Raw genomic sequence first — 15,627 nt, forward strand, 5'->3', positions numbered from 1 at the left:
CAATCAAATATATTAATTTATGTATTTACAAATAAATTTCGGACACCCATTTGGGCCCCCCCCCCTAGGTGGGGGCCCGGGGGGATTTTAAAATTCTCCCCCCCATCCCCCCCCCCCCCTTAGTTACGCCACTGCCCGTGACACACGTAAGTCAAGGACGCTAGAATGATTTTTAAAGTTTCCAACTAAATAAAATACAAATTGAATACAATTTGTTTCTACAGTGTTAAAAAGTGAAACAGAAAAATTACTTTAAAAAAAAAAAAAAGAAAGTCGTGCTTATCAATACTTCTTTTATTCCGTACACCTGAAACGCCAAAAAGCTGGTTTAAGTTTTTCCGCCATGTATGAACATTTCCAATGCATGTAGTTTCATGTTTGAAGGGGTTGTGGTTTTCGTTGCTTATCTCTATTAGTTGAGCGTAAACTTCGCCTTATAAAAGCTTAGTACTATTTATAGTTTTATACCCACCTTGTCATTCGGGTTCCCTTGATTCATATGAACATTCTCGGTGGATCCAATTTGCTGAAGCTCCAGCTCCGAGATTCTTACCTCCCTTATGAAGAGCGACAAAAACACACTGGCGCCATAATTGGCTTCTGTTGAGTCCTAAGCCAACTTCCTGGGCCCGAAATGAGCATTAGATGTTTTAAGAATTCAGTTATAGAGCAGCACGCCTAGAAACAGTCAATATCAATTTGGGCGTTGCAAGTCTTGCATTCTATTGCATAAAGGGATCAAGAAATTGGCTTGTCACAGCGACTTAATGTTGGTCGAGCTCGCCCTCTTTCCTCCTTCACCCAATGTTTTCTTTGGTCAACTATAATATCATGTCCGCACGCTCAGCGTAGGAGCAAAGTGAAAGATAGGAAGCGATCTTAGGTATTGTTTGTTTCTGTAGAGATCAAGTTTGGGTTAGGAAGACGCCTTTAAGCGGAGGGTATAGATATACATATTATAGTGAGAAAGAGAGAGACAGAGAAAGAGAGAGACAGAGAAAGAGAGAGACAGAGAAAGAGAGAGAGGGAGTTTTGAGCTGATCGAATTCGCTGTATTTCTAGGCCTACGTGGAAATGTATCAAGGATACAAGGAAAAGAGGTGGGATAACAACAAATGTCAAGGGAAGGAACTTTTGATTTTCATGAAAGTGGTGGGACAGGAAAAATATATTGTTGACAAATAATTTGATCAGAAGGCGACAGCCGGACAGACAGAAAGTACAAAAACAATATGGCTTTTTTTTTCCATGGAAATGTGTGTGTGTGTGTGGGGGGGGGCGCTTAAAAGGGAAACAAAAAGCGAAGTTAATTATAATTTGTCTTTGTTGACATGCTATGAATCTGAACATATAAAGGCCATCAATGCTTGCTCTATTAGACATCCTTACTCTCTATCCATTTCTCCTTCCAACTACACAGAGGGGCAACTTTCTAGTAAAACTTGAGCCTTCACTTCCAGTGTATGACCAATAAACTCAAACCTGGACCTCAATCACAAGCCAAACGTTTGCCATACAGATCATTGGTGGAGAGGAATGTAAACCATCATCATTTTAAACCTAGCCATTGATACCCGAGTCTGTATCTCATGAGTAGAGCTACAATGTATTACTTTATTTATGTTCCTATCCGTGATTCCATTATCGGACTGGAGAAAACTAAAGGACATGAATATATGCTTTACGTTGTTCTCTCCCTTTCTCTCTGCTCTACTAAATCTCATGGATATAGTCCAGTGCATCCTTTCATGGCATTCTTTTTTTTGTATTATTTTCTGTAATCCAAATTCTCTCTCCTTTTGCTCCTAAGTCCATGTCACTACCAAACGTTGCATTTAGTTTTACACGAGTGACACAACTTTGGTGAGGGGGGGGGGGGGGAGGAGAGAGAATGATCCCGGCCCAGAACCTGTAGAGAGCTCAGTGATAGTGACATCAGCCTCGAGTCTGACATGAGCGAGATATGACAGCAGCTCATTCGGGGAGGATCATCACGTGACAACAAGGAAAGACAACTGTAATCCGGTCAGAGAGTTACTACAGCTGATTATATGTCTTCCCTCCCCTTGCCTGGACTGCCAGGAAACTGATCCCTGTGTAGGATAACTGTTTCAAGTTAGAAGTAACTGATATGCATGACTACCAACGAGATATCAATATATTACTAAACTTTGTCAAGAAGTATGGCATTGATCCAAGGGTTGCCAGTAAAGCCAGGAAAATGTTATTGCTATTGTTATGATACGAATATATGACTTCACTCAGTTTTATCTTGGTGAGTTCAAATGTAAGAAAAACAAGATAACTGAAATTGTTTGAGACACAATCTTTCCTATTTCATACATAGTTCATGCCAATGTCATGTTTTGCCTTATACCTCTACAACATGCTGCATGAAATGATGGTCAAGTATTTCAACTCTACCATTCATACAAAGACCAATGTACATGTAATGATACTTCAAGAACACAAAAAAACTTCCATTTGATTATTTTATTTTTTGGTTTGTACAGTATGAGCATGAGTACTCCATTGACTTCCATTATTTTATTTTAAAGTGATTTTATTTGTACAGCAAATGAAGGCTTTAAAATTGTATAATTCATTCAATACATTAAGTCATTAATATTGAAGAAATAAAGCACTCCACTAAAGGAAACTAAAATTGATTCAACAGTTAAAATATACAAGACACATTTTGATTCAATGAACATCGTCTGAAAGACTCTTTACAAATTGAAACTGTAGCTCAGATGTTAATGATATTATTATCAAAGATGAATTTGAAACCAAATTTATTACATTTTCAGCTGGTCAATTAGAAAATGAACAATGCTTCAAAAAAATTTTTTTTTTATGATAAGCTGAACTTATATACAAAATAAATATTGTACAACATTTCTCATGAAGAAGTTATCTGTTGAATATTTGCAGTTTTGTAAGAATCCACCAAGCCTCATACAGCAGAAAGACATAGTTAATATCACCATCAACTTTTGATAACGAGTTCAAAACAAGTCATGTCAACATTGGTCCAGGGGAGATCAACATGCTAATGTTTCTGATACCTTAATTCAAATGAAATACAACAAGCAAATTATAATCATAAATTCCAGAAGTAATGAAATCACAACTTATTTTGGTTTGAGAACAGTCGAAGTCACAACAAAGGACCAAAGATCAGAGAAACAAGTTGAAATATCAGTTTATTAATTTCTGTGTCTCTCCCTCACGCCTGAATGCTGAAAGTTGTTCTGCACATAAAACATTTTGCTGGGGGATGTAAGGAGAGAACAAGTCATTCAAACTGGCCATCATCGTTGTCAGTGTAGGAAATGTTATACAAACACAGCCAAACAAAAGTTTGGAACTATACAAGGTCACTGATGACACATTCTCTCATACAATAAACAAAAAGTTTAGGAATAAATAAAGTGGTAGCAATACATGTCAACTGAAACTAAAAAAAACATAATCTCTAAATTTAAATAGACCAAAGATAATTAAAATGCCCACGTTTTCTTTAAATATTAAGTAGTTTTAAACAGTTTTAAAAATAGCTTGATAAAAGTCTGAGAAATCTGGGCAAATAAATAATACTAGAAAAATGAAAGGCAAAAAAAATGTTGGCTGAAATTCCTTATTTTCACAAAACTGCAGAAATCAGGACATAGAGTAATACAGTATAATACATTATCATTGGGTCTTTTTTGTTGTTTTACTAAGAATAAAGAAATTAGAATAAATCCTATTTAAGAAATATAAGCACAATATATACTTGATAAACAAATGCCTTAATAGTTTAGGGAGACTAGTCCATCGCACATAGTAGAACCAAATAAAAAGGTGAAATATCCAGTACATTAACTCCAGTGCTTTGACTCGATAGATAGGATCAATAAATAATAAGTACCAATATCTACCAAGTTATCAAGGAAATAATGAATAGTACCATGTTTCAAAACTGGCCAGGAAATTCTGAGGCAAAGACCAAAGTCATGGTCAAACAGCTCAACAAGTATTTCATTCAATAAGAAAACATTATATCTATATAACTGATTCTGTCCATACACAACAATGTGTAGTCAACTTCAACCACCAAATCTCATAATTAATAGTGAGGTATCACTAACCTTAGAAAACAATGATCTGCTTTTATTTAGTATATGTTACACAAATATGTATGTACATCAGTAAGGCTCAAGTGAACTACTACTCAATAGGGTGAATAGTTCATTATATTTTGACTAATATCTTCTAATTCAATCAACTAGTAAAACTGTTATGTAAACAAAAAAACTAATTCAAGACTAATTCATCTTCAGAATACAAATATCAACTGATCTAAATGTTTCATCAAAATATGAACAAATGTGATTTTAAAAGAAATGAAAAGCTCAAATAAACAGTGAGACAGAAAAAAAAAGGTGTATTTCTTCTCTGGTTACATAAAATGTAAAGGATCTAAATTATGAGATGAATAAAAATGAAGATTTAACTCACATTTTTACATTGAAAAAATATTTGTGCTTTCAATTCACATTTTAGTTCAAAGTTTAAAAAAAAAAAAAAAATCATAAAAATATAACTTCCACTAATCTGCCTGTGTTTCCAGACACTTCTTGGCAATCAAAACAAAACTGAAATTGTTTACTTCTGAACATAAACCTAGATCTATGTTGCTGTTTTTCTATGATAACAAAATGTTTGAATTATGGAATGAGAGAGGGAATGCACTTAAAAACACATTCAAAAATGAAATCATACAATGGAAGTCAAAAGATATAAACTAACATTCTCTAACAGATGTGTTTTTAAAAATCTAAATACTTGAAGTGTACAGGGTGATAATGACTTCAACAAATGTACTTTTATTTTTATGCACTTGTGTGAGAGGTTAGTCTCCAAGACAAAACAAATCCTCAGCATACAAGTAGAAGAAATGAATGCATAGTTTCACCGCCACCAACTTTACATGGACTAGATTGGTCAAACACTGGATATCCTAATGTGGAACTTCCAGTTCAGAAACAACTTGCTATTTACAAGTTAGAAACAACATCTTACATTTTTGGAACAACATGTACATATTTACATCAAGGTTGATGTCATCAATATGAGAACAAAATATATTACTGTATTTTATCAAATCTTTAATAACAAGTTGAACTATTGAAGCTATACTTTGAAAGAATTATTTGCATAAATTAGCAGCAATAATTGTTTTTAGTTATTTTTTTCAAAGCAAATTTGATTAAAACTGCAAAAACTTAAAATATAGTCTAAATCTAATTATCAAATTGAACCTACGTGTCATTTTTTTTTTTAATATGTCCTTCAAATTATATTCTCACAATATTTAGCTAAAATGCATTGTACATAAAATTTAATATTGCCTTTTTTAGAATATTATTCACATCATAATTTTTTTTTAATTCTATAATTTTAAAGGATTTCATAAAAGAAAAAAATGTGTAGGTATTACATCAACCAACAGATAAATAAATAAATAACCTTGACCCCAAAACATTGCTCTGAACTATCTACAATGACGAGGATGATGTTCACTTTGGTTAGGTCACAACAGTGTTGCCACAAAACTGTTCACAGATATTGTTTTCACATCAAGGGAGGCAAACTCATTTATTTCTAGGCATGTAATACAACCTTGGAATCTGGCCCTGTTTCAAACTGCTGCGGCTTTTCTTCACTTTGGTAGCATCAAAGAAGGTAAAAAGTATAGTGCCTTGTTGAACTGCTGATTGTCCACTGGCCCCCAAGTGAGACTCTGGACCTTTTATGTACAACTCTAATGTGTAGGGCAGACCTTTATCGATTTTGACAGGCCGCTCAAACATACAGGGCAGAATGACACCAGCCCCTTTGATGCTGATGGTTTCCATGACAATATCCCTTTTCTTGCGAGTGAGTATGGCATCAATTTTATAGTGTCCTTCCCCCTGTTTCTTGGGTCCATATATACTGAAGCCATAAAGATAAATGTTATGATCCACAGTGAAGGATATTGCATCTGGTTGTTTGGCATCGTTGATACTAGAAGAGTATAGCTCTTGAAATCTGGTGACCTATGGAAGAAAAGTATAATAAACAAGGTTACAAAGACAGTCTGTGTGGAAACACAAACTCAAAATCAGCCCCCGAAGTGGTCCACCCAGGCAGGCTTCAATATTTTCAAAAAGAACATCCGAATGAAATTATATTGAAGACAAATGACAGATAAGAATGGAGAAAGAAGGTTGACAGATCTTGTGTAGTGCCCCAACGGTCCAGCAGATCAAAGGATAGATGAAAGTGAATGTAAAGTTAGATGTGAACCTGGACTAACTAGTTCCCCTTTCAGACCTTGTGGTCTATAGGGCAGATGATGTAAAGTTCATCTGTTTTTGTGGCCAACAGTTAACAGTGTCATGTAGCCAGCACAACGACCAAACGCCTTTACTTTTCCCCAACTAATGTCAGGTAACCATTAGAGCTGGGTGGACTCAGAGGCGCCCAAAGATTCCAAAGTTGAAAATCCCAGTCTTCACCAGGATTCGAACCCAGGACCCCCGGTTTGGTAGCAAAGCGCTTTACTGCTCAGCTACAGCTCCTCCCCTGGCCTAACTGAAGTTATATAATTGACGCAATTGTTTGGAAAAGGCTCAATCTCTTACTCAAATCCTCAAAATTAATACATTTCCGTATAAAAAAAAAATTTACAATAAAATGCAGTTTACAAGATTACTATTCGTTTTTTAATTATGTCTAACTTATAATGCATACTAAATAGTTTTTTTCTCTTTAAAAAAATAGTAAACATTTGTTTGTGTGTAAATATAATAACTAGTATAACAGAGCTTACATAACTTAACAATACAAATATAAAAACAAAAATTTTCGACAAAAAATCTACAACCGTTTGCATAAATGTGTTAAAAATATGGAAAACTGCTATCTCCCCTAATAAAGAGCCTCAAGTGTTTGAGTGTTTAATAGTTAATAGTTGTAAAAGTGGTGTATTTTTATGAAAAAACTGCTTGCAAAAGGGATTTAAAAAATTAGTTTTTTCGCTTTCAGAAAAAAAAAAGTAGCCGTTGTATCAGAACTTTGAATGGTCTAAAACAGAGGTGGGCAACCTTTTTGTATCGAGGGCCGCATTTTAAAAAATTTGGGAATGGCGGGCCGCATATACGATTTTTAAAAATAAAATTGAAGTTGTCTTTTTATATAAACAATATCCCCGCAAATATACAGTTGTACATAGTGTGCAGTATTTTACTTTTTACACTCGTGCAAAATGTTCTGGAACTGTGGAACTAGCTTACTAGTTGTTATCATTGTGACTGCTGTCAAATAACAGTCAGTCAACTTCGACCAGTGATTTTACCTGTTTAGGTTTTTAAAAAATGCTTATTCACTGAATGAGACAATATATGCTCCGAAAGTTAAATGTCAGGACGAGCTAAACCTGTCATTGTTAAGCATCACCAGATTATGCTGACCATGTCCTTCAATTGTGCATACTAAATCAAGGGACCCGAACAACACTCTGACCCCAAAACCCTTCTATAGAACAAAAACTATTTGGAGAACTGCCAGATCTGGAAACCATGCGCAGTTCATCTCATATTACTGATCTGAACCCTCCAACATGTAAACTGAGAACGAAGAAGAACAGATGTATGTGTACCCAAATAGTGTGAACAGCATCAAAGTTTTTTTTTAAGTGTGGAAATACAGCTTCTGGCATCCATAAGACTCCTGTGCATGTACTGACTGGATCTTCTCTTTGCCTGGAGTCATGTCCTCTGGAGCTGAATCAGCTTCTGCGCTAAATGGTGAGCTGATGGTATTGAAAACTGGTTCTTAACGCCTTAAAATTTGCTTTTATAAATTGCGCAATTAAGAAATCTAAATAAGTGTTGTACTTTTAACCATTTCTCTAGAAATAGTTTCGCCTTTCAGGAAAAGAAAATGACTAAACTTTTCTTTAGCTTGCTTGTAGAAATGGGAAAGCCTTGTTTGAAAAGATTTAACATGCTTTTACATTTCATATGCAAGCAACCCATTGCAATAGAAATTATGAAACACCTGAAATCTGTCTTCCACTTTCATTACAACTATTGGTAACAAGGTCACAGTTAATGTCCTCCGAGTAACATAACATAGTTTTCTCTTCTGCCTTGCCCATGGATTTTTTTGTTCCTAAATCTTAATTACCTGTTGTTAACACCCGCTTGCCCAAATAAGTACTATTACTATGTATATCTCTAGAAATAGTATGCTGCAATTGTATGCAGCTTTGTGTAATCTTTGCTGTTTAGAGTTTATGGTTGGGATATATAAAAAAAAATAATAATAATAAAACAACAACTATTTTTCTCATTCAAAGCACGAACTCCATCAGTTGTTACACTTGTCATCTTGTTTCAAGCCTATCCAATACTCAACACAGTTCTTCATAGCATTGAATAAATACTGACATGAGATTGTGTCTTTGACTGAGTGTATTGTACAGCCAATTAGCTTAATCTTAGTTTACTTAACGCTTTTTATAATGAAACAGTTTCAATAATTTATATAGATATTATTTTTAATATATTTGCATTTTAATATGTATATACTGTGGGCACACCTGATTTCTGTAGGTATCGGCGGGCCGCATGTGGCCCGCGGTCAGTAATTTGCCCACCCCTGGTCTAAAATATTGTGATGTCGGATTTTCACTACCTTTTCTAGTTTACGAGATCTAAACGGAACAAACAGACAGACATTTCACACAAAACTAATAGCGTCTTTTCCCCTTTCGGGGGCAGCTAAAAAAGCATAACTATATAGATATATATATATATATTATGATACGGCTTGTCTTTGAGTCCGAAGATTAATATGGGATGCAATATTTCTCAATCAATGTTGTACAAAGACTAGGCTTGTATTAACAAGAATAACAACCGATATGTAGAGCAATATGTACCTGTTCAAAATCTGCCCACTTGTTGTAACTAGGAAGCTTGCTGTAAGTATGTACTGATGAGGTCAAGCTGGTCGGTGTGGACAGAGTGGACATACCATCACTCTCGTCTGTCCTAGCTGCATCGTTTACTGGCAGAAGTAGGGGGTCAGGTGGCTCAGCAAAGATTGTACTTGTTGTCAGACTGTCCATGATGTATCTACAAGCACAATAAAAAACAATATAAAAAAAAAAGGTTTGAAGCTTGTTTAGTTTACTAAAGTAATGAACTTCATATCAAGCATAAATGTTTTTATACATAAGAACTATATTGAACTTTATTTTTAGGTGAAACAGTTGTATATGCACAATAAGAACATTAAAATGATGTTAACATTATAGGAACTCTGAACCATCTAGAAAATCATCTAGTGCCCTAACAAGAGGAACCAAGAAACAAGTTGTTGTTTACTTTCCATCCCCTTCCTTCCAGGGAAGATATTGTGTGATGTATTTCTGAATCTTCTAGCTAAATGTACTAGTAGTCACAAAAATAAAAACACTGCAAAGAACTGGACAATTCAACTGTCAGCTTCATATTACTTTATTGACTATTAACTCTAGCAATTCATCACTGTAACATGTAGCGTAGAAGACTGTACAATATCTGGTAGTTTACAGTTAGCTATACTTCGTTGCAATTCATCTCTTCTCAACTTGCATTGAGCCGTATTCCGCTCTACTCAGCTGTTCCAAGTCGTATTCAACTCTACCAAATCGGAGCTCTACACGTCTTACATCGACTGTAACGGCTCAAGTCCACTGTAGTTCGCTGTATAGACTTTAATGGCTGTAGTCCACTCCAGTTAACTCTACCCTAGTTAACTTGCATTGAGTCGAGTCAAACACATCTCTCTTCTACTGTCTCGCACAGAAGACAACAGTTCGACGACTGACTTTTCACATTAACTCTCTGGTTTATATAGAGTCCCTAATCGCTCCTCCAATATTGCAAAAACACTGCTAGTACCTTCTGGAACAACACGTGAGGACATGTCACATCCTGTCTTTGATTATACACGTAGATTCCAGAGAAAACTCACTGCTGTGTCATCTTGCTGGGGACACAGGTAGTGACCTCTACCTGTCACTGTTCATTTGTAACAATATGCTAGAACTGAATATAAAAGGGCTGAGAAGGAAGTTTGGAGCAGGATTTACTTGTGGTTATAGGAATTCAGTTTTTTAATATTGTGTAATCAGAGAGTCTACTGTGTTTGTTTGTCAAGTTTATCTCATTAAAGTATTCAAGTTTTCATTCACTGATTCTGTTCCTGTACTTTATTTCTACATGGACTTGCATTGCACTTGAGATGCACAAAGACAGAGCTAGATTTAACTTCTTTTCAGAAAGGCTGACTAATAATGGTTAGGGCTCTCTAGGATGTGAGAGTACATAGTGAACTAAAAGTGAAGCAATTTAAAGTTCAAAATATAGGTTGTCCACTCATTTTAAGTATATCAATGGTAGTTTGTTGCCGTATTAGTCTAGACATGACCATAGAGACAAATAAAATTAACATTACTTGCCTCAGAGATCTTTAAGACTTGTAAGAAACTTTATTCGTTAGAAGTGTGCCATTACGTATTACTATGTCATCTCCTCTAAAACAAAACACTTTGAGGTAAACTGGGAACCCCGTCAAAATAGCTCGGGCAAAATAGCGTGAACCAAACAGCACAAACAAAATAAAGTGAACCAAATAGCGCGAACAAAATAAAGTGAACCAAATAGCGCGAACAAAATAAAGTGAACCAAATAGCACGAACAAAATAGCGTGAACAAAATAGCGTGAACCAAATAGCATGAACAAAATAAAGTGAACCAAATAGCGCGAACAAAATAAAGTGAACCAAATAGCACGAACAAAATAAAGTGAACCAAATAGCACGAACAAAATAGCGTGAACCAAATAGCGCGAACAAAATTAAGTGAACAAAATAAAGTGAACCAAATAGCGTGAACAAAATAGAGCAGAAAAAAATATATTTCAGTCATTTAAAAAAAAAATACTTTAGATATCGTAAAATATGAATAGAGCCATTATTTTTTGTTTGAATGTTATCGTTACTTTTCAGTCATTTTGGATGAAACACTTTAGTTATCTTAAAATATAAATATGCAAACAGTAAGCACAAATTATAATTAGCTAAAATGAATAATTTCAAAATATATCATTTATTTACATTCCAAAAGTGTACTTTGAAAAAAGGCAAAGATACTTGTCAGATTTATACACACACACAAACAAACTTTCACAAAGTTAAATTGTAGGAAATGTCACGTAGAAATTCCATCACTGCTTGAACAGGGTCACCACATTTCAAAATCCTATTCTTAGCAAGTTATGTATTTTAAACATAGGTGAAAAAGGGAATAATAAAAAAATTTTAAGTACTCTCGTTTTCTGCAAATATGTCATACTTTTAGATCTATTACTATTGAAAAAGACATCAACCATGACATTAAATAGCTAATAATCTGGTACTTTTATACACATCATATATAAGTCAGCGCTATTTTGCCGGGTCACCTGTAACCTGACAACTTTTATTTTTCATTGCAATTAAAATACAAAGAGAAAAAAAATCACTTACCTATGACAGTGAGAATCATCTCGATAAACATAAAGACAATCTTGAAGGGAATCCATCAAATTATCAACACTGGTCTCTTGCTTGTTTTCTTTGCGCTGATTATTTGCCCACCGAGTCAAGACGTCCTTTTTAACATCCTCCTCCACTTCCACACCAGGTAAAGTCAGGATCTAACAAGAGAATCATTTCTTATATCACTCTTGCATGAAGGAGTTCTATCATATCCAATCAATTTAATACCAATTAATTTAATACCTAATTTGATAACAATGGAATCATCCCAAAACAAACAGTGCTTCTATAAAAAAATGTTTATTTTACCTAGCTTAGATCTTTGTGTCAATGTCAATGTTCTTATTAGTTCTGGTTCTGAATCAACACACTGGTTTGATGCAGTTTAATTTTCTCTTTTTAAGAATGTTTAAGTGTTACTCTTGTTACTTAGTATAACACTCTTATATCAGCTCATGTTAACAATGACTAATGAACAAACCTGGTTGAGGAGGTCCCTAGTCAAAAGATATGTGCCTACTGTGTTGTATACTTTAGAAGCATTCTTTCGTATATAGCTCAAGATGTTTTTTTCTTCTTCCTGATAGCCGTAGATGTGGGTCTCATTCAACAAGTAGCAGGCATTGTTAATCTATGAATTGTTTGGATACACAACCTTTAGTCATTGGCTATAGACTTTGCTAATCATTTTAAATAAGTTTTTAAACATTCCAACTAAAATTTCAAATATTTTAAGTAATGAAAATCATCCTAATCTCAGACTATTTGTTAGATAGTGAAGACCAAACTAAAAAGGTTAGTTGTTTTCCTAGAAATCAGCCAAACAAAAGCATTATTCTCTGAATGGCAACTGAAAAATTATGTCCTAAGCTCTTGATTATAAATATAACACTGATAACCTATATTTTAAAACTTTCTCTATGACCATCACAATTAGATTATAAATATAACACAGATAATCTGTATTTTAAAACTTTCTCTATAACCATCACAATTAGATTATAAATATAACACTGATAACCTATATTTTAAAACTTTCTCTATGACCATCACAATTAGATTATAAATATAACACAGATAATCTGTATTTTAAAACTTTCTCTATAACCATCACAATTAGATTATAAATATAACACAGATAATCTGTATTTTAAAACTTTCTCTATGACCATTACGACTATGAACTATCAAAAGAGTTTAATGAGATGCAGTCATCTTTTTAATAAATTTTTGCCCCGCACATGTGACTCTCACTTCAGATAACTGGTCTCTGAAGCAGTGAAATATAAATAACTGTGATATTATATTTACATTAATTGATTGTTGTTTCTGAAAGATACTTTAAAGGATGTGATGTAACATTTAAGTCATTGGTTAATATGCATGACTAAATGCATGACGCGTATGACGTAATCATCTTCTTTTTTGAAGTAATGTCTGTATTATATAAGATAAGAAGAAGATAACATAAGAGAGCTGTAATGTCTACTTTCTGTTTCATTTCTACAGAAAATTAAAATAATGTACACTAGTAACACAGTAGTAACTAAATTGAGCTAACATAAAAAAAATAAAAATAAATAGACAAATTGTATAATGTAGATGTAAAGACAAAAAACAAATATTAGAAATGAATATTAACTTCCAATCCACTGAACCCACCTCAAGGCAATTGTGCAGATAATCTAAACATATCTGCCTCAGTTTCAGCAAGTTGTACTGATCAGCTGCAAAGAGGAGACCCACAACATTGGTTACATGAACTTTCTGCTCCTCACAATAGATGTGTCTGGGTTTACAAGTTTGAAGAAAGAAACATAATTTAAAAGAAAGACATTCATACAAAATGTGTGCTAGGTAAGACAGAGAGAAAGTAAACAAGGGAATGAGTTGAGTGATGAGCATGAAACTCTATGAGAGACAAAAAGTTACAATTTCACATATTAAAACAAACTTTTACATTGAAAGGTTAACAAATTAAAAGGATTTTATAGCAATTTTTATTTCAAACTATCAAGCAAATTAAAAAAAAACAAAAAAACTTAAAATCTTGAGTAAGGTTTGAAAAAATTAGAAGCGAATTTAGAAGTAAAGCCCACATGAAATAATGTCTTAGAATGTGTTAGTGTTTGGTATCTTTCTAAAATAAAATACACGTCCCATTATTCAACAGTAGGCACTAGGGTTCAGTGTCTGCCATTTACTGTCCAAACACTTTCCAACTATATACCAAGGCTGCTAGGAAGAATTAGACTTTTAAAAAAATCTGTTTCCATTCTTTGCTAATGTGAACAAGGGATAGAAAGAAAAAAAAACACTACCTATGATAATTTTAAATTCTCTTATTAAATTCCAGGGTTATACTGCTAATCCTTTTTTTTATACACAACTTATGACCTAATTTGAATTAACAATGGTTATCATGTGACAGTTTGTTTTGGTGAATGAGGTCCATTAAAAACATTCCATTAATTTTTTTCAAAACAAAATTGAACTCACTTTAACATTTCCCAAAAACAATCTTCAGGAATATCTTTTATGATGACCTCTGAACTATTGCCGTCTGCTCCACTAAACTTGTGCTTGAACACAACACTTCGTGTCATCAACACATACTTGTGGGCTCCTATTGGCTCCTTTTTATCTCCCACGATAAATGTGACATCACAGGACATTTGGTTTAATAACATCTGTCTGTTCTGCTCAACAACACTCTGTGCAGACATCAAGTCAAAAGTGAAAGTTGTTTCATACAACATTAAAAAAAAAAAATCATCCATTTCCACGGTACCACCAACTATGTCAACAATCCAGAAACTATCAGTCAAAATGCTGATTGTGTTTTACTGACTTTCCAATTTATTTTTTTTAAAGTTTATTTTAAGATTCACAAGCTTTTATTGACTTTGATGATGTCTCCAATGTATTAATAAAAGCAAAAGACTTAAATTTTTTTATCTTTTAATATTTCTGTTTTTTTTAAGACTTGAAAATTAAATTTCAAAAAAGAAAGAAAAGAGGGAAAAAAGAAAGAAAGAAAGAAAAAATTCAAAGAATTGTAACTATTGTTCTGATGTTACTTATCAAAAGATATAGAAACCCTAGCTCCTACACTTGACCCCATTTGATAAATGACTGTTGTGAAGTGTGATGGTGGCTTCTCACACTGAAGCACTTCACTTATAGCAATGTCATTGTGAAGTCATTAATAATCTGCTTATGATAACACCTGACATTCTGTTGAGCTGCTACCTGCTTGATACCCTGTGCTTGAGGCAACCTGTTTACCTTAGCTATGAAAATTTTGTTTTCACTGACAGGGATCAGCATAAAAAAAATTGGGAATAAAAGGAAACTTTGTCTGCATTGAAAAATAAAGAGAAAACCCTAACCCTTTAAACATTTAAAATTGAATTTGTTCCTAGTGTCCTATTTAAGTGCTCCCCCTATTCTTATTATGGATACATCTATTACATAACCCTCATAACCAGAAACAAAATAGAGACAAAAATAATATGTAAACCTTTATACACACTTTCATTTAACTTGTCTGTCAGTCCTGCCTGATCAGACTTGCTAGGTTTGAATTTTTAGGAAGTAGGATTCAAACCCATAAACCTATAACATATCAATATGTTACTCTGCCATGCTTCAACTCTGATGAACTATGAACTATGTTTTATTAATTTTTTTTTCAAGATCATATCAAAAACTCCTAAGTGATACTCCCTTTTTCAATTCAGTCAAGCAGGTTATTGGACAAACTGCTAATTTGGACTGAATCCTAAAGTACCAAAACAAAATTCTATTATACGGTTAATCAGACCAGCTGGTTATTAGGACGAAATTATCACATACACATGTGGTCTGATTAATTGGCTTTGACTGTAAGCACTAGGCAAATAAATGTTTTTAAAAATCCCCATTTTAACACTAAGCCTCAGAATTATCACATTAGAAAAACAAATAAAGCGCTTTACACTTTCCTCCATTTTATAAAATGT

The 15,627-nt window shown here is 33.7% G+C and overlaps 2 protein-coding genes across 8 annotated transcripts in view; both read right to left on the reverse strand.

The window, feature by feature from the left end:
• LOC106074282 (opioid-binding protein/cell adhesion molecule homolog) overlaps positions 1 to 745 on the reverse strand; it is a 135,262-nt gene extending 134,517 nt beyond the window's left edge. For both annotated transcript variants that reach the window (XM_056034422.1, XM_056034415.1), the window contains exon 1: positions 473 to 745. In XM_056034422.1, the coding sequence (XP_055890397.1) occupies positions 473 to 499 (27 nt within the window). In that variant the 5' untranslated portion in view covers positions 500 to 745. The remainder of the gene's footprint in view (positions 1 to 472) is intronic.
• Positions 746 to 2,478: 1,733 nt separating this feature from the next.
• LOC106067072 (BTB/POZ domain-containing protein 2-like) overlaps positions 2,479 to 15,627 on the reverse strand; it is a 37,962-nt gene continuing 24,813 nt past the window's right edge. For all 6 annotated transcript variants that reach the window (XM_056034452.1, XM_056034470.1, XM_056034442.1 and 3 more), the window contains exons 3-8: positions 14,123 to 14,337; positions 13,286 to 13,412; positions 12,105 to 12,254; positions 11,612 to 11,781; positions 8,978 to 9,173; positions 2,479 to 6,086 (exon numbers count right to left, since the gene is read on the reverse strand). In XM_056034452.1, the coding sequence (XP_055890427.1) occupies positions 5,640 to 6,086; positions 8,978 to 9,173; positions 11,612 to 11,781; positions 12,105 to 12,254; positions 13,286 to 13,412; positions 14,123 to 14,337 (1,305 nt within the window). In that variant the 3' untranslated portion in view covers positions 2,479 to 5,639. The remainder of the gene's footprint in view (positions 6,087 to 8,977; positions 9,174 to 11,611; positions 11,782 to 12,104; positions 12,255 to 13,285; positions 13,413 to 14,122; positions 14,338 to 15,627) is intronic.

The sequence above is a fragment of the Biomphalaria glabrata genome, chromosome 1, assembly GCF_947242115.1.
Source record: "Biomphalaria glabrata chromosome 1, xgBioGlab47.1, whole genome shotgun sequence".
Lineage (NCBI taxonomy): Eukaryota > Metazoa > Mollusca > Gastropoda > Planorbidae > Biomphalaria > Biomphalaria glabrata.